Raw genomic sequence first — 26,330 nt, forward strand, 5'->3', positions numbered from 1 at the left:
ATGAATGCTAGTCTGTCTTGTTTGTCTGTGTAATGTTTATACTCAGAGTTCCATTAACGTTTCTGAAATATTTGTCAGTGATATTATTGTAGAAGACAGCGAAGCATATGATGTTTCTGTAACACGCGATAATGCAAAATAATCGTTGTATCGTTTTCAACTGCTTGTGACATAAGGTATGTACTGCTGGGATCACGGAAGGAAATGTTGATGTGGGTTATTTCACTGCTTTCTCGGCAGAGTAGCATCTTGTTTTCTCCTTTATTTTCGTACTTTATTTGCTATTAGATCGACTTAATATTTGTGTTACATTTTAAGCTAATCCAAAATTATTATTCCTGCATGAAGTGTTCGATTTTTAATTCGAAAGGTAAATATGTTCTGAGTGAAAATTATCGGCAAGTAATGTCACTGACCCACTTAATATCTTCTTCAAATTGTCAGGGTCATGGACGCTGATAATATTCGGGCCTGTAACATTCTGTACTCAGTAGTTTGATCTTAACAAAATACCACACCCACCTAAAGTATTGAGTGAAGTTTCATTTGTATATTTTATCGATAAAAATAGAAAATATGTATTAGATAAATACAGAGTAGTGAAACGAATTACGCTTTCTATCAAAATTTTAGACATTTTTATCCATCCGCAGGTAATTTTTGTACCAAATGAGTAGCTTCTAATTTTGTACGTAGCTTGAATATACAGTATAACATAGTAAGGCACCAATAAAGCCGAATAAATGTCTACAATTAACGGTATAATTGATTTTAATTAATGGCTGCGACTATTTTCATGCACATCTACTAAGTTTCATACATGTCAACAACACATATCCATGTAGCAGGTCAGGCCAGATTGTAGATCATGCACATGCAGAAAATAGCTCAAAAGCTGGCTTCACCACATGGTGAAGATAGTCACTCCATTAATTAATATCGTAAAAAGGAACCCTAACTACGGTAATTGTGTAACAAGCATTACATTACTCTGAAAATATTCGTGTAATTATCAAATATGTCCGAACTATACTATAACCCTCATGCGACAACTTGAGCTCTGGAGAAAGCGGACATTGGAGGTGTCCTACTGATTTTGTCAACACAAAGGTAGGTTGGTGCAGCATTCAACAGTTCTTTAATTCAAAAACATACACCTTGTTGATTTCTGTTGTGCATATTCTGAAAGGATCAAATAGAGAATTCTGTTATGCAAACTTTATTGAATGTTGATGTTCTTTTGACTTCTTATTGGTTACTATGGTGATTGTAGTTAAATGGTTAATATAGTACGCATGTGTTAAGTGCAGTGACGTGTGGTGACGTCGACACTTGGGATAGCAATCAGCGGCGTGCTCAAAGGGGAGTTGGTGTGGGTCATACCCCTCCCCCCTTTAGGATCCAGTATTCCAAAAAAAAGAACGTCAAAGACAGGAAAAGATTGCAAAACGATGAATTAGTACTAAAAAAAGTGCCCATAACCCCCACCCCCATTCGAAAAGAAAGAACATTTGATTTGACTACTAAGCCAGAGATCCTGGGTTCGAATCTCAGCTCGGTCATGGGTATTCTTTGTGTGTGTCCCTTCATCAATTTTATTGTATCATCTTCGCGATTAGCCAAAAGTGGCAGAAAAATGAAGTAGAGTCCAGCACAGATATTTCTGCCGTGCGATGCGCGACACAACTCAAGAAGCAGTGTTGCTAATGGAGCAGATAGAAAAATCGCTGCAGTTCGCCGATGCACAGCTGTTACGTACAACAAGAAAATTAGAGAATTCAGGTCTATCTAACGTCGAGTTTTAAACGTCATGCATTATACCAGGACTAGGATTAATATGTACTAATAAGTGGCTTTGTATGTAGCTACATACATATGGACTAAAAATTTGCAAAATATGAACTAACACATGTAAAATTACCAAAAATGCTGCAAAGAAGACTTCTTCATACGATTCCTTATTTGAGTGATTTAAAAAAAAAATAAAAAAAATAATATTATTTTTCATTGGATTAATGCACTGGTGGCGTTCTAACTGTTCACTCCCAAAAACCGTATACACTGGTATGGAACTGCAATGGCAGATAATAGCATGCCAACGTGTTAAACCGCGACAATTGGACCACAACACTCCTCCTCAAGCAGTATTATTTCCTCTCTGTGATCGGCGACAGTCGGTTGCCTTTGTTGTACATTTACAAACGATGCCAGCTTCCACAACAATAACAAGTACATATTCTGCCACTAGACGATAAGCTGCGTGGATTTTTCTTTTGCTATGAACCAGGGCCAGCGCTAGTCATTTTGCCTCCCTGGGCGGTGGCGGCAGATGCCGCTCCATTTCGACCCCCCCCTCCCGTTATGCAGCAACGGGAAATTGAAAATCAATATGTTCCTAAGTAAAACATCAAAATATTAAATAAATAATGAGACTTCTTATGCTATTTCAATACTATTAAGCGCAAAAGAATATCTTGCTCGACCACAGTTTTCAATAGGCTTATTTTTTTCTTCTCTTCAAATTTTGCTGCTCTGGGCGGTGGCACGGTTCGCCCTCCCCTTCCGCCGGCCCTGCTATGAACTTGGTCACCCATCAAAGCATGGCAATTTTAACACAGAAAAGAATATGCATCGCATTAAGCATAAAAAATGACAGCCTCCTCTATGCAATTTCTACAAGAACACGTGCCGGAGCCAAGAGTTGAAATGCTGTTATAGCCACATAATTTATTTATTTTGAACAATTCCACAATTATGAAATATGAACAATTTGTGAATTAAACCTGTTGAAATATGTAAAATTAAGTATATTTTCCTGAAATATGTAAAAGTAAGTATTTATTAAAGTTAGAAATATGGAAAAATATTGACAATAAAATGTACCTTAAATCACTACAAACATTACTATTCGCAAAGATATCACAAAATTTCAGCGATATTTCGTCAAACTAAAAGTATGTATTTACCTATAATTGATTGATTGATTGATTTAGTTTATTTTACTTCGCGTTTTGTGCCTCTTGGCTAATTTGCGAAGATGGGGATGAGTGATGAAATGGATGAAAATGGACATTCATAAACAACCATACCCGACCGGGATTCGAACCCGGGACCCTTCGCGTCACAGCGCGATGTGCTAACCACTCGGCCACAGGGTCGGGCGTATTTACCTATAAATCCTAGCCCTGATTATAATCAGTAGATAACATTGAACACAGTTATGGGTTCGGTAAATTGTCTACAGTTCAGAAGCACTCGCACACAACGTCAAACCGGTCAAATACTTAGTATAAAATAAAAATATGGTGCTTCCAATCCAACAAAACTCACCATCAGTTTACCTGCCTTTCCCCTTCCGTGACAGAAATAGTGCTTCATTATTACAGTTGGCAACACTATTTACTAGCTAGCCAATGAACATGCACTGCATAAAAGAAGCAACCACTACGCCGTGCCATATTGCCACATTACCTTCCCTGCCGAACGGTGTGAACCGCGAGCCGGAGCGCTATTCAATTGTTTTCAATGATGTTTGCGCGAGTGTGTCCAGGAATGGAATGACAATATGGCAACAATAGCGAAGGTTGGCGAGCAGGGTAGAACACGTGATGCTAAGAGAGAGGGAGACGAAACGAAAATTGGTATCTACGCAACGGCAAAGACATGTGTGTTGTACTCTAAAATAAACCAAATCAAGCAATGATTTCATTTCATTTTTGTTACTTAGCGTTGCTTTTTTGTCACATTTGTCACAGATGATATGATAAAAGCAATGAAGGGACAAACACAAAGAACACCCATGCCCAGGTGTGGGTTCGAACCCGGAAGTCCTGGTGTCGTAGCACACTGTGATAAGTCCCCCAATGATTGGTTGATTTCGTGTCTTAAGTCCACCTAATGCACAGAAACGAAACAGGTAACAAAACACACTTTTTTGTAGTTTCTTCAATAATATTCATTTGGCTTTTTGAGTTCTGAGATACATTTTCATTCCAAATTATTTCATTATTCACTGCAGAGCACAACACATAGGAACAAGAATACACGCTCATCACGGGTTCGAATCCTGGCCTGGATTGTTCATATGAGGTCCCTTCATCAATTTCATCATATCATCACCAGAGGCGTATATTCGGGGCTACCTAGGTTATCTGCGAAGCCCAGACTCAGTGAATAAAATACAGAAAAAATATCTATCAGAAAATGTGCATAAAATTGTTCATTTCAATAAAACCTGATTTCTTGGAAGTTGGAAACATTGCCTGCTTTCTTTGAATTTGCGATACGGCTGGCCCAGCTGGCGTGCAACTCCATGGGGGTGACATGTAAGCTTGACACTGCTCCCTTCAATGTTCCAAACTAATTTTTCCCACCATGTAATTTCAGTTCTTGTCTAGATCGCGTCGAGTGGTCTTGGTGCGTGGAATTTATTTAGAGGCAGCGTGTCAATACAGTAGTGAGTGGATTGTATTTTTGTGAATGATATGTGCTGTGTGTTGTGTAGTGAACTGAAATGAGGGACATAATTAACAAGCTGTCTTTTCGGCTTACAAATGACAGTAAGCTCCAAATCGTTGTGGATTTTTCTTGTATGCCCACTTTATGAACAGATAAGCTAATGAGGATCGGACGTACAGTTAAAGTGGTATCTAAACCACCATGCATCGAACCCGGGACCCCTTAGTTTCAAGGTAACGACGTTATTACTGCGCCAATATGGAGTACCCGAACTTAAAATCGTGAAAATAGGTAGGTTGAAATTTTATTTTTATTCTCGTATATATAGGCCTACATAATATTTCACAATATGGGCCTCTAATTTAAGCAAATAAGAATGAAATTCTTGAAATCTTTTCCTTACTGACAGTGTATATTTCCATGTTTTATTTATGAGGTATATTTTTTTAATCACAGTCACATCACTTCAACCCGCCACCCCAAATGAGTTAAAAAAACAAAAACATCACCACCAGCAAATTTTTGTCCATTCGAACACTATGATATGGTGCGATAGCCCAGGTTCTTAACCCAGTATACGCCACTGATCATCACACATCCTCATTTTCGCAATAACCAAATGTGGCAGAAAAGTGAAGTAAAATAAACCAAACCAACAACAATATGAATGCACGTTCTCTTGCCCACAAAAATACATCCATATTTATGACTGTTAGAGGCCAAGAGATTAGTACAGTGCTCGAAAAATTTTCTTCAGAGCTAGGCACGAGGTAGCAATTGTGCATACTACAGTATGTTTCAAAAGTCGCACAATCCAAACTTTGAAAATATATATCATGAAAATCGTAAGAGATATTTACACCGGTTTTTCTGCACTAAACTAATCCTGTAGGCTATCACTGGGTTCATAAATTTATGTTAGCATTTATCTAAATAAAAGCAATTACATTATTTTAAAAAAGATTGTTAATTTGCTGAAAACATCTGAGAACTGATTTTCAACAATAAATACCAACTCTAAAACAATTTGTGGGATCACTTGTTGGTGTTTGACTAGTTGTAAAACAGTTGCTTTGTGAAGTACACCAGAATCAGGGCATTTTTATTGGAAAACCTCTTGCACTTGAGTGTAAGAATGAGTAGTAAAATACTCTTCAATAATGCACACGCACTGCTCCAATGAATATGCCATGCTGAATCAATTTAAAAAAAAACAGGCACAGTAGAGGCGAAAGTGAGCGAAGAGAATTCAATGTAACCAGGGGCAGGCTAGGATTCTCTCAAGAGTCCTATTTCGGCACAAAATCTTGATTTACGATTTTTCGCGTAAATGTATAGCCATTACTTAGACACATGTTGCATGCGACGGTTGACAATATTTCTACCTGATAGTGTTGCCATATGCGGAGATATGTCCCAAAAATGGCACTTTTCACTCAACCCATAACATCGCCAGTCAAAAATTCATCAAATGTTGTACATGACCAATATTTGTCGCAAATGACAGACTGACATGGCATCAGTCATCAAGTGTCGAATTATGAGAGAGAGAGCCTTCGACCATTTCTTACATATTTTTCTTACTCAGAAGTTCATTTCTGGAAAAATTTGAATGGTGCTTTCAGTCAATTTTTAATTAATATAATTTTCTGTACGGAGTGAACTGAATTTTAAGCATTGAAAAATATCTCAATGGATGAGGCTTTATAATGCAGAAAACCCAGTGCAAATATCTCTTACGGTTTTCATGATATACATTTCCAAAGTTTGGGTTGTACGACTTTTGAAACACACTGTATGTGATGCTGAGCATCACAGTATTCAAAACATCGCTAAATTATTTGAGAAAGCAGGAAATGGGGTTTTGTGGGACAAAGGGTAAGAAATTGTTACAGACTCTGTGGAATGTTCACAACAGTGATAAAAGAAAAAAAATCATTTGCTAACTTACGCTCTACTGCAATTTGAACTTAGAATCATCAAAATTTTATGCATATTACAGCAAAAGATCACAGTTGCCAGGCTGAAATTTTTAGTCGCCATGGCGACCGGGATTTTTCGAGCCCTGGATTAGTATAGTGAGAGAAGCGCGTGAAAGAAAAAGTGTTGCATATGAACTCTGGCTTTAAGAAGACAATACATATTGTGATTTGGGGACAGTTGCAAGCAAAATTCCAATGTTGTAACCTACAATTGTGCACAATTACCTGGTCACTCGGTTTAGATGTGGAGTTGTATATTTCGGTGGGAAGGGGTTCCATATTGCAAAGCCAAGCAGGTAATGTGGTTAGTACAGTGTGCTAAGATGCCAAGTGTCCTGCCGCTAAGTTGTTGTGTCTTGGGAAAGCTATGGGTGTTAAATTCAGCTGAATATACACAATGACCCTTCATTGTCGTGGGCATTCAAGGACATTGCGTGTCTGTGTCATCATGGGAGTGAATGAACTCAACTGGCCACCTCAGAGCCCTGATCTCTGCCCATTGAATGTCTGTGGGATGAATTAGCGATCTAGCCCAAACTGCCCAAACACCACCATCAAACTGTTCGCCATTGTGCAAGAGGAAGTGGAACGACTACTGGCTGACATTTAATTCAACCTGGTGCAGTGTTTTCCTCGAAATGTTGATGTGATGGAGGCGAATGGCATACCTAACCTATACTGACAACAGACAAGCTTCAGATGACCCCATTCCTACAGGTATCTGACCATTATTGGCAATATAGTGTATCTTGAGTCGTACACAACAGTATTAATAAATTTTATTGAAATTATTGTTATTTACTTGTCAGTTATAATTTTTGTGCTTGAATCTAATCTTTTGTTCAGTACTGTTATTGTTATGAGATATTAAATTAATTACTTTCTGTTCCAGAAACGACTTATTGTAATATTGCCCAGCGATGTTGTACAATGCATTGAAACAGGGCAATATTATTGACTTTTGAGGCCCAGTGTAAGCATCTAAATGAATAACATATCTGTTATACAACAAGCAAACTTCGAAGTAACTGTCATGAATAATGGACCAGGTCACTGCAGCAAAGATGCACTAACAGACACATTTGGGTGGTTTATTCAAGGAGTTTTAGCATGTCTAGCATTCACCTGCCTTATATGTGAGTTTCATTTTATATTCATATTACATTTACATATCCATCTTTTAAATTAGGATAGTTTGATTTAGGTAGAATGTTACAGCATGCGATAACAGTTTTCCTTAGTGTTTGTTTACATTGGATAACCCTTTTGTTTTATACAGAAAGTTGGTCCACGTTTATGGAAACGATGTTGAACGTCCGTGCCAAGGGTGCTGTAATCGCATGGGGAACAAGCGAAGCAGAGCAATCAGAAACTAGGTGTGTGGAGAAGATGTTAGCAGACAGTGAAGTTTGCCAAATGGAAAATGCCTGCAAAAGTGACCCCATTCTGAGAGGGGTACATCACAGCTCTTTCCGACATAGTATACAGCTACAGTGAAATTTTGAAACGGTGTTCGGTGTTCATCGAAGGGTTTCACCATTTCCAAGAAGGGTATTGGTAATGCAATCAAATGCAACAAAAATGCGCAGCCAGAGGAAGCAGGTGTGTGCACAGTGGCAAGAAAACAATACCCCTGTCCCAAACGTACAATGGATGTGGTTCGACAAGTGCAGAAGATGGTCACAAAGGAGAATCCGCCGACACGAAGAGCCATTGCCAGGAGTGTTGGAAGATCCAAAACAACTGTGCAGAGGATAATCAACAACGATTTATGGCTTAAAGTGAAGCATAAGGCACGTGTTCACACACTCACAGACAAACATGTCCGTGAATGCAGGGTCCATTGCAAACAGCTCTATAAATGGTATTTAGTGGGTGACAAATGGAAATATGTGGTCACCTTAGACGAGGCCTGGATCTATTTGTCAAACTCCAAGCGGGTCAGAGCCATTTACTCTCATCCAAAGGATGCCAAGGAACGGGCAAATTGGGTGCGCACGTGCCGCGAAAGTTTTCCCCGTGGCTTCATGGTGGTTGCCGGTTTTTGCCACAATGGGAAACTTCCGGTGCATCGAGTTGCACACAATGTGAAAATTAACGCAGCATTGTATCAACAGCACGTTCTGGATCCATTATACTGGCAGGATATTCTATCTTTATATGGTGCTGAGGTGTCGAAGGTCTTCATTCATGAAGACAAAGCATCCAGCCATACAGCTCAAACAACTGAGGCATACATGGCCCGCCAAGTGTGTACACCGGGATCCATGCTATCCCATATTCTGACATCCCTGTCAAGTCTCCCGATGCTGCACCAATGGACTTTTGTGCCTTTGGGTGTTTGAAGTGAGCGATTTCCTTACTTCACCCACACACATTGAATAGCTTGTGGAAAGTGTGCCAGGAGGAGTGGTCCAAACTTGATCAGACTTCTCTGAACGAAAGCCGCCTCCAATGGAAACTTCGGTGTCAGGCTATTGCCTATAGTCAGGGTCGTCATATCGAGCTCAACCGCTGGTGGAATCATATCTTTACGCCCTAGGGCAGGTGTCACAAAATCGTTTCCATAAACGTGGACTGACCTTCTGTAGATACTATGTTTTAAAAAAAAATACTTGTTCCATTCTATTGTAAAAGAACACATGTCTGTTGCTTCAAACCTTGATTTCAAAGCTGGAAATAAGATAAGATGCAGTTTAACAATATGAATTGACCAGTCCAATCATACTGCTTTAACTGCAGTTTCTCTCTCTCTCTTTTATTATTATTATTATTATGAGTTATGACCAGTGCTCGAAAAATCTTCAGCAGAGCCTGCACCAGCTCTGAAAATCAGGTGCCAGTTAAAAATCAGTGGGTAATGATAATACAAATAATCTACATCATACACATTTTTTGGAGCTTTTAATTGCAATTAAAAGGTACAAACTAACTGTTGCGTTGAGAGGCTATCCACTGATGTATTAACTGTAGAAATATGTCCAAATTATCATATTTTTTTTGTTGGGCATAAATGGAGTCACACTGATATATTCACAGCACATAGAGAATTTATCTGTCAATGCATCCAACATACATACTTTTGTTCTTGCGATTTGCTGAGTAATTCTTTTATAAGTATTCGAGCAATATGAGACACATCATGTCATTTTCATATTCACATTCCATTTCAACACCTAGCTTGTCTGTAAATGTTAGCAAGCCTTCAAAATCAGAGAAAGACTTATTTTTGTATTATATTATTGTTATTATTATTGTACATAGGCTACAGTGAAAACACGTTTGAGGTGTGCAAACATCTTTTCGTCCATCTTCTTCACACATGCTGCCAAAGAGACTGATTCTGGCAAAGTTACAGCCCTGTTTGCAGCAGCACATTTTTTTTATGGGGAACTGATTTTTTATGTTTTTTAAAAAAAGTTTACAACTTGAATGGACCAGTAAACATTTTCATGACTTTTGAATTTCCGTCTGATATGGCAGGAAATGAAGCACATGCTTCACATCTTGGAACACCAACACTGGGATCAAATTTAAGCCACTTTAGTTCATTGCACCATTCTTCCTTCTGTCATAACAGAAATATTATTAGACTCCTCCAATAGTGCAGCCACTGCCCCACATGGTTCTGACGAAGTGCTTGAACTTGAGTCTTTCTTTTTCGAAAGAACTAGAAAAAAAATACAAATAAATAAATGTTAGATGCTAGTGCTGCATGTTTCATAATAAATTCACCCACCACTAAGATTTACAAATGTTTTTTTTTTCTAAAGCACGGAAACAAAACACAAAGAACTTCACATTTGCACTGAACTTCATATTTGCATACTTCCACTTTAATAATAATAACACAGAATAACATTCTCGGTCAGGTCAACCCATGATGTATTAATAGAATTACAGTCTTGACCTTCAAGTGTTGCCACCTACTATTAATTGTGCATACTATAAGAAACTGAGCAACACCATATTTAAAACTTCATTGATACCTTACAGTGTACTGCAATTTGAACCTAGAATCTTTTTTTTTTTTAAGGAAGAAGAATGGCAATATTACAGCAAAACATCACAGTCACCATGGCAACCAGGTGACCGGGATTTTTCGAGCACTGGTTATGAGTTGTTATATCTGTGCATAATACTTTCTGAGTAATTTGATTTTATCATTATCATCGTCTGATCAATATTACAAATTATTTGGTCAAAGTGCTTCATAGATAATTTATTATTGTAGAATACTTCTGTTGTATTTAACATTGTGCAAGAATGATGCAGTACTAAGCTATGATAGTTTACTCCCACTATATAAATTATAATTGTTTATAACATTTCTAAACTCTATTGCTTCATTTGTTGTTTTTTTCATAATATACCGTATTTGCTGGCATATTTTACCCTTTTTCTACACATTTTTGAGGAAAAAGCTTTATCACTGAATATTTTAAATTAATTTACACTATTTCAAATATAAAGTAATATATAGGTCTACTTCCAATAAATAACATAATCTAACTAGGAAAGAATACATTTTAATCTTCTGTGTCAAAACGCACGTATTCATCTCCAGAGATAAGTCACTTGAAACCTCACGTAAATTGGAATTGAAGGTACAGGTAATCAAATACTGAGTATTGGCATACAAGATGCACCCTGTTTTTCTTATCTATTTTTAAAGGAAAAGAGTGCATCTTATGCGCCGGCAAATACGGTAGTTTCCTTTTTTAATATTAAAGATTTTAGGCATACCGATACCTGTGTGCTAGGTTTGGTTTTGCAGCTGAAGCAATGTATCAACCGAAGTGTCCCAGTTTCATTACCGAAAGATATGGTCATCCTAGTTAGGTATATAATATTATTATAGGAGTGAAGTTACGAGTTCTGACCATGTGTTTTCTTCCTGTTTTTCAGTAAAGCGATTTTGTGAGCCTCGGTTAGAGCGCCGTCCGTGGTTGATATGGTTTTACGATACCTCGAAGCAAGGAATGGGGGCCTTAGTTGTCCACCTAGCCAATGTCTTTCTTGCAGGACAGTTTCATGGTGATCCCTGCACCTGGTAAGTGAAATGTTTGTCGATTTCATGTAGGTCACATAACCGTAGAAAAAATATTTCTGCTTACATGCAACTATTCCTGTAATTGAAACTAAGCAGTCGATGCTGCCACCAAGTCTGCCGATGCAAATGGCGACGTTCTCGTCCACCTTTTGTCAGGTAGCTAGCTGCAGAATGTGTTTCATTGCTGCCTTCTTAAAGCGTAGCTGGATGAGTGGGATGTGCCCACCATATGTGCATTGCACTCCTTGTCCTACCCCTCCTGTCAAGAAGCGTTCTCAGTCGGCTGTATTGAACACAACCATCGTTACTTGCTGCAAGGGCTGAAATTTTTTAAGTATTTGGCATAGTCTCATTGATAGAGGCGTGCATATTTCATTTTTGACGAAAACACAAAATTTGAAATAACACATTGTAATGTTAATTTTTCATGTTTCTGAAAGGTGTGAAGTGCATTTTACTACCCTGTTTCGTCACGAAATAATTTGAAATACACTCTCAAACACGAAATTTAGAGTTTATTTACCGATGTGACACTTTCTGAAGTCAAAATTATCCTGTGAGTTATGCAATTCACGGAAAATTGATTAATTCTGTTGTAAATATTTGAGAAGCAAACATGAATCCCTTTATACAGGAATAAACTTAATATTACGGTAACAACATAAATGTGCTCTTAGAAGGGCTATGTTTATTTTGTGTAGTAAGTGCATTTTTTAAATCAAATTTAGAATTATATTCACGTTTTTAAAACCAAAATGTCATTTTATATACCGCTTTTTCACCGCTATAACAGTGAAATTTTATTTTATTTACCGCTATTGAACCTGAAATTGACTCTTTTTTTTTGTACCGAAATTTTTCTTTTTTATTTAACAAAAAAAGTTCTCTACTTATTGAATATGCCGATTTTACCTTTTTCAGGCTGACTTCTTATCTTCCGAAGTGCTTATCATCCTTGTTGGGAAGTGACAATAGTGTTGTTTTAAGAAACCTTTTTTTCTTTCTTTCGAAGAGCTGGTATCTTCTACTGTCTTCGAGAAAATTTCTAGTTTATTCTTACTTTTTAATGTGTTGTGTTTGTCTTGTGCAGGTCCCTTTGCAACCTCACACTTTTAGCCTCTCTCCAGGGCTTTTTACACCACTTTTTTTCAAACTTTTAAATAAGAATTGTAGATAAGGATATTGCACCATTGTAGGATGCAAGACTAATTTCTGTTTGTACTGTTGCTGCTGTATATTGTAACTTAAATTGTTATTATGTGAATTTCTAATGAAAATAATAGGAATTGCATATTTGTTCTTTGGCTAGAAATTATTACATTTGTTTTTCTTGTATGAACACATTGCTTGCATTGTAGAATTATTTTCTTGTAGTTTACGGTTATTACAAGCAGAAGAAAACAGTTTTTCGTTGTGACGTTTCAGGAGAACACATGCTCCCTTCATCAGACATTTATTTTTATTTTGACTAAAGATACTGTTATAACATTGTGTTCTCCTGAAACGTCACAACGAAAAACTGTTTTCTTATGCTTGTAATAACCGTAAACTACAAGAAAATAATTATTACATTTGCTGAGCAAAGCATACATGACGTACATAAAACTACATACAAGCATAATGCTACATATGAAGACGGACACACTAGCATGCCAGTCTTTGCAAGACATGCACATCTGCAGACTTTAATTTTGTATTTTTAGCAAGTTACAATGGAGACTTTCATTGTCATCATTTGTGTAGTATCATTTCATTACACTATGTGTGTAAAATGATTACAGATTTGTAAGATTATTGCTGGGTTTAAGTAGACATTTTATTTATTAGATGTGATTTGTCACATTCTTAATATATATTTTTTATTTCAGGTACATAACTAGTTTCTTGTTAGATTCTTCATTTGGTCTACTTCTTGTTTTTATTGGTATACGAGTGTCACAGTATCTGGCTAGAGTGAAAGGATGGGATGCAATAAACTTTGGAGAATATGGTGAGTAAATAAATATGGTCTTCTTATCCAATATATATATATATATATATATATATATATATATATATATATATATATATATATATATATATATTATTATTATTATTTTATTATTTATTATTAGTTAATAGTGGTATTGGTGCTTTATATATATATATATAAAGCACCAATACCACTATTAACTAACTCACTGACATATGTGTTTGTGAAGGAAGCCCCATAGGCAAAAAATGCTCGGTTTAAGACTCCCCCTGTGAAATTGTCTGGAAACACCGAGAAAATTCAAAGATCACTCACTGACCTCTTTTTTAAGGGTGAAACTGCTCTTATTTTTTACATCCCTAAAAATAAAAAAAAATATATGGTATGTTTTCCCATAGATGAAGCAATCCCTACTTTGAAAACAAGTGTGCTTCAAACAAGACTGAATAGGTACTCAAAACGAAAATATCTACATCGTGGCTGTTCTAATAAAATGTTTAGATGTGACAATTATTTCATGTTTGTTATTGGCCAGGGAAACAGTTGTTACTAGCTAGGACATATTTAGGGGGGGTCCAGAAGGTCCGGAACTCCACCTCCCCGAAAGATTTATCGAGTACTAAAATTAAATAATGAAAAATATATTCGTTTAGCCATTGTACAATTTCCTCTGAACTTACTGGATTGTGGGGCGATTGAGTTCCAAAACTAGGGGGACAAGGTGCAAAAACGTGTGGGGGGGGGGGGGGAAGACAGTTTTCTTTCCCTCGTAGATAAGTTTTAGCATAGTGCGGGGTCAAAAGTGCCAAAAAGTAGGGGGGCAACTGCCCCCCTAATCGCCACCACGGAAGGGTTTTGAGGGACAGGAAGGACGTATTTAGGAGGAGTCCAGGGGTCCGGACCCCCCGAAAGACTGACCAAGTACTAAAATTAAGTAATGAAAATATTAGCATTTGTTGCATAATCGATGGTTATTAATTTCCTCTGAACTTTTTTAATCAGAAACTTACTTTCCTCTAACTACTTGTGACATAATTTTTGTTATTCGATAAATATTCAATTATTCATCTATTTGACATAAATTTCGTAATGAATATGCGCTGTTATATCTCTATTTTTATAGCTACAGTCTTTTTACCTAATCATGTAATAATAATAATATTATATTAATTATGTATTGTACTTAGCCGGACACTGTGGTCGAGTGGTTAGCACATCACGCTGCGACGCCAAGGGTCCCGGGTTCAAATCCCGCTCGGGCTTGGTTGTTTGTGAATGTCCCTTCATCAATTTCATCACTCATCCCCATCTTCGCAAATTAGCCAAGAGGCACAAAACACGAAGTCAAATAAACTAAATCAATCAATCAATCAATCATGTATTGTAATTAGTATTAATTAGATTTAATATAATTATTTTAATATAAACATTAATTATTATTATTCCTGAGATACTTGGTTTGGACATATTTCTAGATACGTGCCTGGTTACTAGGGAACTTAAAGAAAGGGTATTTGCACCCCGAAAACTGCATTTCCATATTTCAAATATGGGCCTATTGAATTTGTTTAGATAAAACATCTAACTAACTACTGTGAAATGGACAGTACTTACACAGTTTATTATTAAGAAATAAACAATAATATTTTGAATATTTGTACAATATTAGAACACATAAACACACATAAACTTTCAAAGAACATACACATTTGTTTCCTTTCCTTCACTACTGCATGCTGACTTTTCCAAAGTCATTATGAGTAGAGCCCGGAAGTTCAGGCATTTATTTTCGTTAAAATAGGCAGGCAAAAAGGCATTTATAATGTGGAAAATAGGCACTAAAAATGAAAAAAAAAGGCAAAATAAACCGGAAAAAAGGCACATTTGGAAGTCGCTTACTTGTATCTAAATTTCTGGCAAAATGTTAAAATCTACATTGGGAAGAGCATTTTAATTTTCACCAAATTCACGCACGTAACCATGTAACTGACTACTTAATTGCACACTAAATTTTGGAATGATGACAACTACACGATCCTTTCCCTCCAAAGTGTAGAACTAAACTAAAGATAGAGAACATGATTTTGGAATGCATGCAAAGGCCCTTGGGCATTGGTGCTGTTTCTTGTCCATAACCTCCTGACACGGACGTTGGACGTGATAACGTAATTGTGCAGATGTTCTGCAACAGGTTTTCAGCAGTCAATCATGCACAAGGAAATGTTAACCGAAAGGCAATATCCTAACTGAGCATGAAATACTTTTCTCTCACACTTTTCTCCTTCAGCAATGTTGAAACATGCGTGAGTTCAATATTACTTAAATAAAGCGAAAATTATTCACATAATAAACGGAAGAAAAATAAATGCCAACAACGTTTTTTGGGAGAAAAATAATTTATACACACACTTTTTTTTAAAAAAAATGGTCCAATTTCATTGAAAAAGGCATTATAATTAAAAATAGGCAGTGGGGTCCCAAATAGGCAAAATGAAAAGGCTTCTAAAACATTCGAAACAACATAGAAAACGTATATCCGGAAAAATTTTATCAATATATGCAGTAGATAAAAAGAGGCATTTTGCCAAACTTCCGGGCTCTAATTATGAGCATTGAGGAACCCCCATTTCTAACATGAAAGTGCACCAGATGTGGCCGATGGTCACATTGAAAGTGTAGAGTCAGCTTATAATGTGTGCTGTGTAGAGAATTAGGACCTGCTGAGTGATGGTTTAAGATAGTTATTCATTCAAGTGCATAATGATTAACCAGTTTTGGTCATATTTTTGCCCTGTCAAGGTATAAAGAACTTGCTTCCTTAACTATTTCCAGAGAGGGTTAAATTTGCTTTTCTTGTGTCGGTCAAAGGGAAAAATTCTTGCCTAAGTACATGGTATTGTTATTTAACAAAGAAGCTGTTATTTACATTTAACCTTTAGTTACGACTAATATTGAACTTAAGCAAGTTTTACATTATTCAAGTAGTAAATTTTATGATGTATTTGGTCTAGGAATTAATTCGTGCGGTTGTTACGCACACATTGAAGCTGTAGTTCAAACACAAAATACATAAATACCTTAAGAAAAATATTGTCCATCGCGAGCCACCACTTTCTCCCATCTGTCAGGCAAGTTACGGATTCCGTGGCGAAAGAAGTCCTCATCCTTTGAAGCAATCCAGTCAGAGACCCATTTTTCGATATCTTCTGAAGAAGTAAACCGCTGTCCAATCAAATCGTTATTCATGCAATCGAACAAGTAGTAGTCCGAAGGAGCAACGTCTGGTGAATACGGCAGGTGGGATAAAACTTCCCATTTGACATTTTCTAAATAGGTTTTGACCGGTTTTGCGACATGTGGGCGAGCGTTATCATGTTGAAAAATAAGTTTATCATGTCTGTTCTCCCATTCAGGTCGTTTCCTGGCCACAGCTTGCTTCAAACGCATTAATTGTCGTCTATAACGTTCTCCATTAATAGTTTCACCCGGTTGCAGCAGCTCATAGTACACCACACCTTTCATATCCCACCATATGCACAGCATAACCTTTGCACAGTGAATATCTCGTTTCGGTTGTGATGGACCTGGTTCACCTGACTTCAGCCAGGCCTTTTTTCGTTTCGGGTTCTCGTAATGGATCCACTTCTCATCGCCAGTAACAATGCGATGCAAAAACCCCTTTCTTTTCTGTCTTTGAAGCAGCAATTTGCAAATGGTTTTTCGTCTTTCAACGTCTGTGTCTTTCAATTCATGTGGAACCCAATGTGACATCTTTTGAATCATTCCCATGGCTTTGAGGCGTTTGGAAACAGTTGTTTGATCAACGCCTAATGCTTCTGCAAGTTCTTCCTGTGTTTGACACGAATCCTGATCGAGCAATGCTCTCAATTCTTCGTCTTCAAATTTTTTTGGCTGTCCAGGTCGCTCTTGGTCTTCCAGGCCGAAATCACCACTTCTAAACCATGCAAACCACTTCTGACACGTTCGCTCAGCTAGCGCATGGTCACCATACACTTCCACCAAAATACGTTCGCTCAGCTAGCGCATGGTCACCATACACTTCCACCAAAATACGATGACTTTCGGTAGCACTTTTCTGCATGTTAAAGTAATGAAGCAGAACACCCCGCAAAAACACTTTATCTGGCACGAACTGCGCCATGTTCAGTTGACTACAAAATGCTGTTGTTGACTAGTCAATCAACTGCCCTATACTACGAACGATGCACGCTGACAGGAGTTTTCAACGCATGTGTGGATACACGGAACTGTGGGATGATACGCTCGTTACGCCATCTCTTATCCAGGCGCACAAATTAATTCCTAGACCAAATAGTTGAAAAAAATACATTTCTAAGCAACATGTAACTTTATGTTTGAACTTTTAAAGTGGAAAATCTTGTGCTGAAATAACTATAACATGTTCTTTGTTATGTTCTCAGGTAAACCTCCATCAGTGAATGCCTGGCTTGCCCAGTGTTGCCTGTATGTCATATTAATGATCTTTTCAAAGATCCTAATAATGCTTCTCATCCAACTGGACTTTTGGGATGATGTCAGGGACTTCATACTGTCACCACTTACAAACCCAAAAGTAGAACTGATAGTCGTCATGCTTATTATTCCGTTCTTCGTAAATGTAAGTACATACACAGAGTGTTCATTTAAAAATAGTGAATTTTCAGTACTTGTTACCCTGTACGGTCATGATGTCTGTCAATCGGTAGGACAATTGTATAAATGTTATGGTTTCACAGCATAGGAAATTCCAAAGAATGTCTTTCACATACCCTCTCATGAAGAAATCACCGAAGAAGTTGGTCAGAAGAGCTTGCTGTGCAGTAATGTACTAATATTTGTTTCTAATGCTGTTGAAGCCACTCTACCACAGAAACAATCACCATATGTTTGAAATAGGATGAGATACAATGGGATAAGATAAATTACTTTGGACTTTATCTCCTTTGTCAATGCACACAGTGTGCTGTCCAGTTCTTGGTAACAGGACAATGAATGTGCACACTGGAGGGTAAAGATTTTTACTGCATGAAACTGTAATGTAACACATGTGATAAAAATTTATTGGTGGTACATGAAGTACGTAATTCTTGGCTATGGCAATATCAAAGCATATGCATTGTTTAGGAAACAAATATTTTTACCTACACCTTTTTCTGTCAACTAACAATGGCCTCTTTGTTGTCCTGTTGTATTGAATGCCATTTGCAAGGTAATGTTATCAGGGACTGCCCATTACTTGTTCTGACATGTTTGTTGCGATACTGGTAAGGGCATGTCTGATGCAATTCTTCAGTTTCAAGATCATAGCAGGATGTGTTTGGAATACTCTTGCTTAAGAAAACTCCATAAGAAGTCCAAAGAGACAAATCTGGGGACTGAGCTGACCACGAGGTGTCATCATAATGGGAAATGATTTTCTGTGGAAAGTTGTGTTGAAAGAAATCCACCACACTGCACAGAGCAACAACAAACAACTGAAGCACAGTCTACTGCAAATGGCAATTCATGCATACTGTAATGACAGATTCCGAGCATCATCATAATATCGTACTTGAATTAAGCTATGAGCGCTGCATACACTGCATTAAATGTTTCGAACGTATTTTTGTGTATGTTTTTTGCACCACTTTTCTGCCAATTTTGGGTAATTTCAATGATGTGTGATGATTGGATGAAATTGATGACAATGAACTTCCATTCACAGGCTGGTGATTGAACTTGGCAGCTGCACTGGTAAGATCGAAATGCAACAATTTATCCTTAGCCACCAAGCTGACATATTTTAAGTGCTAAATGAGAACTACACATAAAATATGAAATGGTATATACAGTGTGATCTGTTTAAGATATCAGGAAAGTAATCCATTATATGCAGAAGGTTAATGTACTTATCTCTGAGCAGTTTTGTTGTAATACCAGGTTTTCGTAAATGATTATCGGGGTTTCCTCATTGTTGTAATCGATCTGAGTGAATGACATGGTGAACACAAATGCACGATATTGTTGAGAAACTCAACAAGTTTTGTTCCGTATTTGTTTCATAGACCTCGGTTTCCCGATTCTTCCGCCAGGCGGCAGTTTTCCAAAATGGCGGATATTACTAGTGAGAAGGCGTTCTGTGTCCTTGAATATCATGCAACGAGGTCCGTTACAGTTGTGCAACGACATTTTTGTGCCCGATATCAGAAAGGTGCACCGTCAGACAATTCGATTAGAAGGTGGTATGCACAGTTCAAAGAAAAAGGTTGCACTTGCAAAGGCAAAACCAGTGGTCGACCATCAGTGTCGGAACATGATGTGGAGCGAGTTCGTGAAACCTATCTACGGAGCTCAAAGAAATCGATTCCTGCTGGATCCAACGAACTAAACATTCCGAAGACAACATTATGGAGTGTTCTACGAAAACGGCTAAACATGAAACCATGCTGCCTAAGTCTGCATCAAAAGCCAACACGTAACGACAGTCGTGTACGGGAAACGTTCGTCAGCAATATGCAAAATCTCATGGCTGACGATGACAATTTCATCGAGAATTTCGTTTCCACTGACGAAGCGACATTCCACCTAAACGGAAAAGTAAACACACACAATGTGCTCATATGGGGAACGGAAAATTGTCATCAGTTTGTCGAGTTGGTTCGGGACTCGCCTAAAGTGAATGTTTTTTGTGCTGTGTCACGAGAAAAGGTGCACAGTCCATTCTTCTTCATGGAGAAAACGGTTACGGGATTGACATTCCTGGATATGTTGAATGAGTGGCTATTTCCTCAAGTGGAAGAAGATTCTAACACCTTCATCATGCAATTGGATGGAGCCCCACCTCATTTTCACTGTGAAGTGCGATCATTGCTCAACAGAAAATTACCACAACGTTGGATTGGGCACGGGAGTGATGAGGATGAAAACCTTTTATCATGGCCACCTCGTTCCCCTGACCTTTCTCCTTGCTTTTTTTTTCTCTGGGGATACGTAAAAGATACCGTTTTCCATTACCCACTACCATTGAGGAACTGAAAACATGCATAACGAATTCCATCAACAGTGTTACACGTGATATGCTATCCCGAGTGTTGGCAGGAAATGGGCTATCACTTAGATATCTGCAGGATATCGCGAGGCGAGCACATGGAACATTTGTGACTTTGTCATAAAAACTTGGTGTGTTTTCTAACATTTTGCAAAAAATTGTATGTATCTATCTTTATTACGTAAAATACAGTGCTTGTTTGTAGCCCCGACAATCATTTACGAAAACCCTGTATAAGCAGTTAGAATGTAAGTTTCGCGTGAGTGGAGGTTTACAGACTTTAACCACGTGGCGCTTGCATGGTAGACAAAGATGTTGGCCACGCTGCAACAACATACACAGTGTGCCGTATGGTATGTGAAATTTTCAAGTGTTACATGCACACGAGTATGGAAATGATTTGATTATGGCATTCCTAGATATAGAAGAGACATATGATAGCATGGACAGAAGAAACATTTGGGAGGATCTAAGAGAGAAAGGAGTCAAGGAAGAGATAGTGTGTGAAGTGCAGAGCACATGCAAGGACAACCAGAGCTGTGTGAAGACACCAGTGGGAAGAACAGAGTGGTTCAGTATAACTAATGGAGGGAAGTGCTCTTTCCCCACTGCTCTTCATAATGGATCACAATGGATGCAATTAACGAAGAGGTGGGGAAGAAGATAGGAGAGGAAGAGATGAAAGCCCTGTTGTTCACTGATGACTTAGTAATATGGGGGAACAGGGAAGAAGTAGTACAGAGACAGCTTGATAGTTGGAATGAGGAAATCAGAAGAGCAGGAATGAAATTCAGTGCAGGAAAGAGTGAGGTGCTAATAACAACAAGAAACAGAGCCAGAAATGAACCAAGGATAAAGATGGGCACGGAAGAGTTGAGGGTAGTGAAGAGCTTCAAATATCTATGAAGCATAATTGAGAGAAGTGAAAGAATAGATGAGGAGGTAAACAGAAGAGGACAAATCGGTGGTGGACTATATCAAAGCATTCGAAGATTAATATGGAACAGGGATGTACCTATGAAATGCAAGAAGGTAATATATAGAGGCTGGATTTGTAAGCAAAATGCATATTCTTTTCCAGACTTCTAATGGTAGTGCTTATAAATGCTTATTTCTGCAGGAAACAGTTATGCTTGCTTATTTTATGATTTTGGTTTAAAATAGCATATTTTACCTGAATCTGTCATATTTCAATCCTATTTCAATCACACGACGGCATTGGGGTGACGAGATCAATGCTTCTAAATAGCCGCATGGGAGAAACAGCACCCAAGAAAAGATACAGTACTACATCCAAAATCATTTTTCCAAATTACCTGATGATGTAACACAGTTGAAAGCTCGAAATAATACATTGCAACATTTGCTTTCTCTTATTGATGAAATTTCAGTAACATTGTCTTCAGAAACTAAAATTGTGTCCGACAAGCTCAGTCAGGTATTACTGAAAACTCCCGGTTACAAAACATTGTGTCAAATTTATAAAAATATTTCTGGTGAAGAAATAGACATTGAAGAGGAATTCACCGAAGAAGAACTGTGGTGTTTTTCACATGCGCCTGTGGTGTCATGCTACGTGGAAAGAACATTTTCACTGTACAAATCATTCTTCGCTGACAGACACAGGAGCTTCACACAGGAAAATCTCAGGATGACCTTCCTTACATACTGTAACAGCTTTGAATAAGGTAAGAGATCTAATAAAGAAATGTTTTTCAGATTTTCCTGTATTTGTTTATGCTTATTTTGGTTCTTATTTTTTTCAATTTTTGTGCTTATTAGCTTCCTAATTTTACTGTTTGATTGTGCTTATAAATCCAGGCCCTAAACACATACTATGTGCCAATAATTACGTACGGAGCAGAGACTTGGACAATGAAAGAGAGAGACAAAAGAAAGATGCAGGCAGTGGAGATGAAATTTTTAAGGAGTATATTGGGGAAGACTAGAAGGGATAGAATAAGGAAATAGATCAGGCACAGATGAGATGGTTGAGACATATGAAGAGATGGATGCAGAAATACTACCAGTAAGAGCTTACAATGCACAAGGCTTGGGAATAAGGCCAAGGGGGAGACCAAGATGTCAGTGGAAAGAGCAGATAGCAGAGAGTGTTAGGAGAAGAGGACAAAATTGGAACTCCGTGGAAAAAGAGGAGTGGTGGAAGACCAGGAAAAAATGTAGTAGCTTGACTTCTATGCCAACCCAGTCAGAGGCAGGAAATGACAAAGGATGATGATGACATGCACACCAGTGCCGCAACTTGGCTGATGTCTGGGAAACCCCCACTCACTCGGAACTTACATCCTTTCTGCTTATATTACAACAAACTGCTCAGAGATACGTACATTAAGGCTCAGCTGGACGTTTGGCCACTGGCAGGACAGATTTTTTCACAGTTTCCTCTCCTTTTGAAAAACTGTTATGATATTTCAAAATCTCAAAAATTTCATCAGTATAGAATTCCTTCTAGAGCACTGACATGAATTTTCATGTGGTCTGCTTTTGCTGTTATCTAGATATTGTCAATAGTTTAATAGACTTATGTAATTGCAAAATGTAATTTTTCAGATTTTAGAATATCACTGCGATTTTTTGAATGGAGAGAAAATGCGAGAAAATCTGCCCTGGCAGTAACCAAAGATCCAGCCAAGCCTTAACCTCTTGTATAACAGTTTATTTTTCTGGCATCTCAAACAGATCACCCTGTATATCTGGGAACACTGTATTTACAGCATATGACATATAATAGCTTGAAATTTCCTTTTTAAGTAACATATATTTTTTCTTTAGGCTCTGATATTTTGGGTGACGGATAATTTCCTGATGCATAGAAGCCGAAAATCATACGGCCGTGAAAATGGACTGATACATAGGGTGAAGATTCGCTACAAGAAAAAAGATAAAAAGGATGATTCAGAATCTGATGTTCTTCTGTCTGCTGATGAGGAGCTCTTGGGTACAAACGAGAATCTTCAGCAACGGACAGTCGTTGGAGTCATGATCACATAATACCAAAGGAGTACAATTAATTTCAAGTACGTTCAACTCATACATTGTGATAATGAGCTTGTTTTGACAATCACACAGGATTGGTGAGCGGAGAATATCATTCTTACTTTTCTTTATTGTAGCAATTATTTTGATAGGGAATATTGATTTAGTGTTTAGTGCTATTGACTATAACATATGCTCTGTGATATGAATTGTGTTGACAAAATATTTCTCCTTGTTAACCAAATTAAAATTTAAACTATAATTAAAACTTTATATGTGTAGATATTCATATGTATATTTGAAAACGGTTAAGACAATAACTTAAGTTGATTCAGTATTGTCTTGCAAAGCAAAAGTTTCTAAACATTTGAAGAGCGTAACTACGATTGGCCTTTGCGATCATACGTATTGTTGAGAATATGTTTGAGGAATCTTTTTCCCATTTAGAGCATATGAATGCAGTAGCAATAGATGTATTCTGCAGGAAAGTTGTTTTTTTTAGTAGTATTATTAAGGTAATTGTGATAGCTTCTAAAATAAACACAAGCTGTATATGTAATCACTATCTTGGAAAGTTTTTGGGTGCCTGATTTTCCCCAGCAGTATTTTATGCAATTGTTTAAAACTATCTCTTCACCCACAGTTATTATGGAACTGGTAGTTGCTGATGTACATAGAACTGTATTATTATTTAAAAATTGTACAAAAAGAAGTCAAGTAGGCCTACACTGGTTTGTATTGTGTATATATTTTTTCCATGACATTAAGGCAGGCAGTAGGTGTTTGTACGAGTGCATATTTTAAGTGTGTGTGAACATATACACAGACATTTTAAAATTAAAGTTGACTCATATTTTGTTTATATTTGTCACTTGCAATTGCTGCAATAGCTTTGTGGCCCCCCGCAAGGTGCATTGTCGTTGCTTGCTTGTCCACAGCTTCATCTACTGAGTGACGTGATCCTTGGGTTTTGAACCCAGAAGGACAAATTTCGAAATGCAATACATTGATCTCTGTGCTTCCCCGCTTCCCCTCATGTATCAAATCCAGGAATCCTTGATTACATAGCCATGGTGATCTACTTGATTGTTGTTTGTGGTATTATATTCCATTTATATGAAACTAGCTGATTACATATATACACACACATACATCCGTTTTTATATATATAGATGCAAGTGTATGCTAGATTGTTATGTGCCTTTCTGTACACAGTAACAATGACCTCATTTAGGATGGATTTTTTTTTTGGCAAGGTCTCTGTTGAAGAGATCAATAATTTTAGATTTCTCCAGTAGTAGTTGGGTGTCTTGTATTTAAACATCATGTAAGTATAGCCATGTGCTCTTCTGTTAATAAGAGGGCTACTGTTCCATCCATAGCTTACTGCGGTATTGATGAAGCATCAACTCCCTAACACCATACATTTCAGTTCAATCCCCCACATCCACCCTGTTGGTGTAGTGATAATGCCGTTGCCTTTTAATCAAAGTGTCCTGGGTTTGATACCATGTTGAGGCCCATAGTTGTTTGGATCTTAGTTTAAACTGTAGGTCCAGTCCAGATTAGCCTATCTGTGCATAAAGTGGACTTGAAAGAACTCAAAAAACCCAAATGAACATTTGCTTGCAATTGAACATGCAGAATTGCCACAACTTTCAATTGCAAAAGACCATGCAATTTCATAATAACAGTATGTACATTTTACCCCTTAACTGTAAGTTTATGTCATACTCAGTGTAGATGTACAAGTCTGACCTATACAATTTTAATCACAATGGAGTGTGTCATACAGATCAACGTATTTTAATAAATAATAAGCGTAGGCAAATTACTTATTTCTCTATTGGTTTCAGCCAATGTGGGTATGTGAGTTCATCAGTAAAGTTTCTGATAATTTTCTATAAACTTCCTATAAATAGTCTGGACCTTGGTGCAAAATTCTGCTGTTTTCTTTACAGAGGTATAATTCATATAACCTAGTTTTGTACCAAATAATGTCTTAAATATTAGGTATGAGACAGATTAATCGGCACACTGTCAGTATTAGCTGATCCAATGTATCAGTGTATTGGTAATATTACTGATAATTTATCAATATATCTATGAATAGCATGTAGTTGGTGCAAACTTCTTTCATGTTTTATATATATATATATATATATATATATATATATATATATATATATTAGGGATAGGTCAATATGAAATTATGACCATTCCAATATAAAATTCCAGATGGTCTATTGACCATCTTATCAAATGTATGGTATTGATGATTGCAATGTAAAAGAATCTGTATATTAACACATCTGTAATGGCTCCGAATGTTTAATTATTTTTTTCAAAGATTCATAGGAAAAAGACGAAGTATCGCAGAATCGTGGAAATGATTGTTAAAGTAAATTTCAACCTTGGTGAAAGTAATTTCCACTGTTTGGAATTCAGAAAAGTGCAATTTATAGGCGAAAAAATATGTAAAAACTACCTTCGCAATCATCCATGCTTCCCATCGACAAGGCATTTTTCGTTCAGAGTAAAGAAAGTGTATCACGCAAGAGTGAAAGTAAATTTGAAGCTTCCTGAAAGTCATTAGCACTGTTTGTGCTCCCAAAAAGTATGTTTAAGGGTGAAAAGAAATTTAAAAGATAACTTAACCAAAGAACCCCTGTTTCCCATCGACAAGGCATTCCACAGACTTCCTGTATTTACTCGCTCCTGGCTCTCCACATGTGGCTCGAAGGGGGATTGTGATTGAGACACTCATAACCTAACTATGAAAGCATTCAGCAACGTTATTTTAATGCTAATAGCCTAACC

General features: G+C 37.3%; 1 protein-coding gene across 1 annotated transcript; it reads left to right on the top strand.

The window, feature by feature from the left end:
- On the top strand, nucleotides 1-25,631 carry LOC145979824 (store-operated calcium entry regulator STIMATE-like). Its single transcript, XM_083112850.1, has 6 exons — nucleotides 1-176; nucleotides 7,333-7,576; nucleotides 11,349-11,493; nucleotides 13,362-13,483; nucleotides 17,908-18,104; nucleotides 23,307-25,631. Exons 2-6 carry the CDS (start codon nucleotides 7,426-7,428, stop codon nucleotides 23,523-23,525), a joined length of 834 nt encoding a protein of 277 aa, XP_082968976.1. The 5' UTR covers nucleotides 1-176; nucleotides 7,333-7,425; the 3' UTR covers nucleotides 23,526-25,631.
- The last annotated feature ends 699 nt before the right edge of the window (nucleotides 25,632-26,330 follow it).

The sequence above is a fragment of the Lepisma saccharinum genome, chromosome 26 (genome assembly GCF_977018435.1).
Source record: "Lepisma saccharinum chromosome 26, izLepSacc3.1, whole genome shotgun sequence".
In the NCBI taxonomy this organism is placed as follows: domain Eukaryota; kingdom Metazoa; phylum Arthropoda; class Insecta; order Zygentoma; family Lepismatidae; genus Lepisma; species Lepisma saccharinum.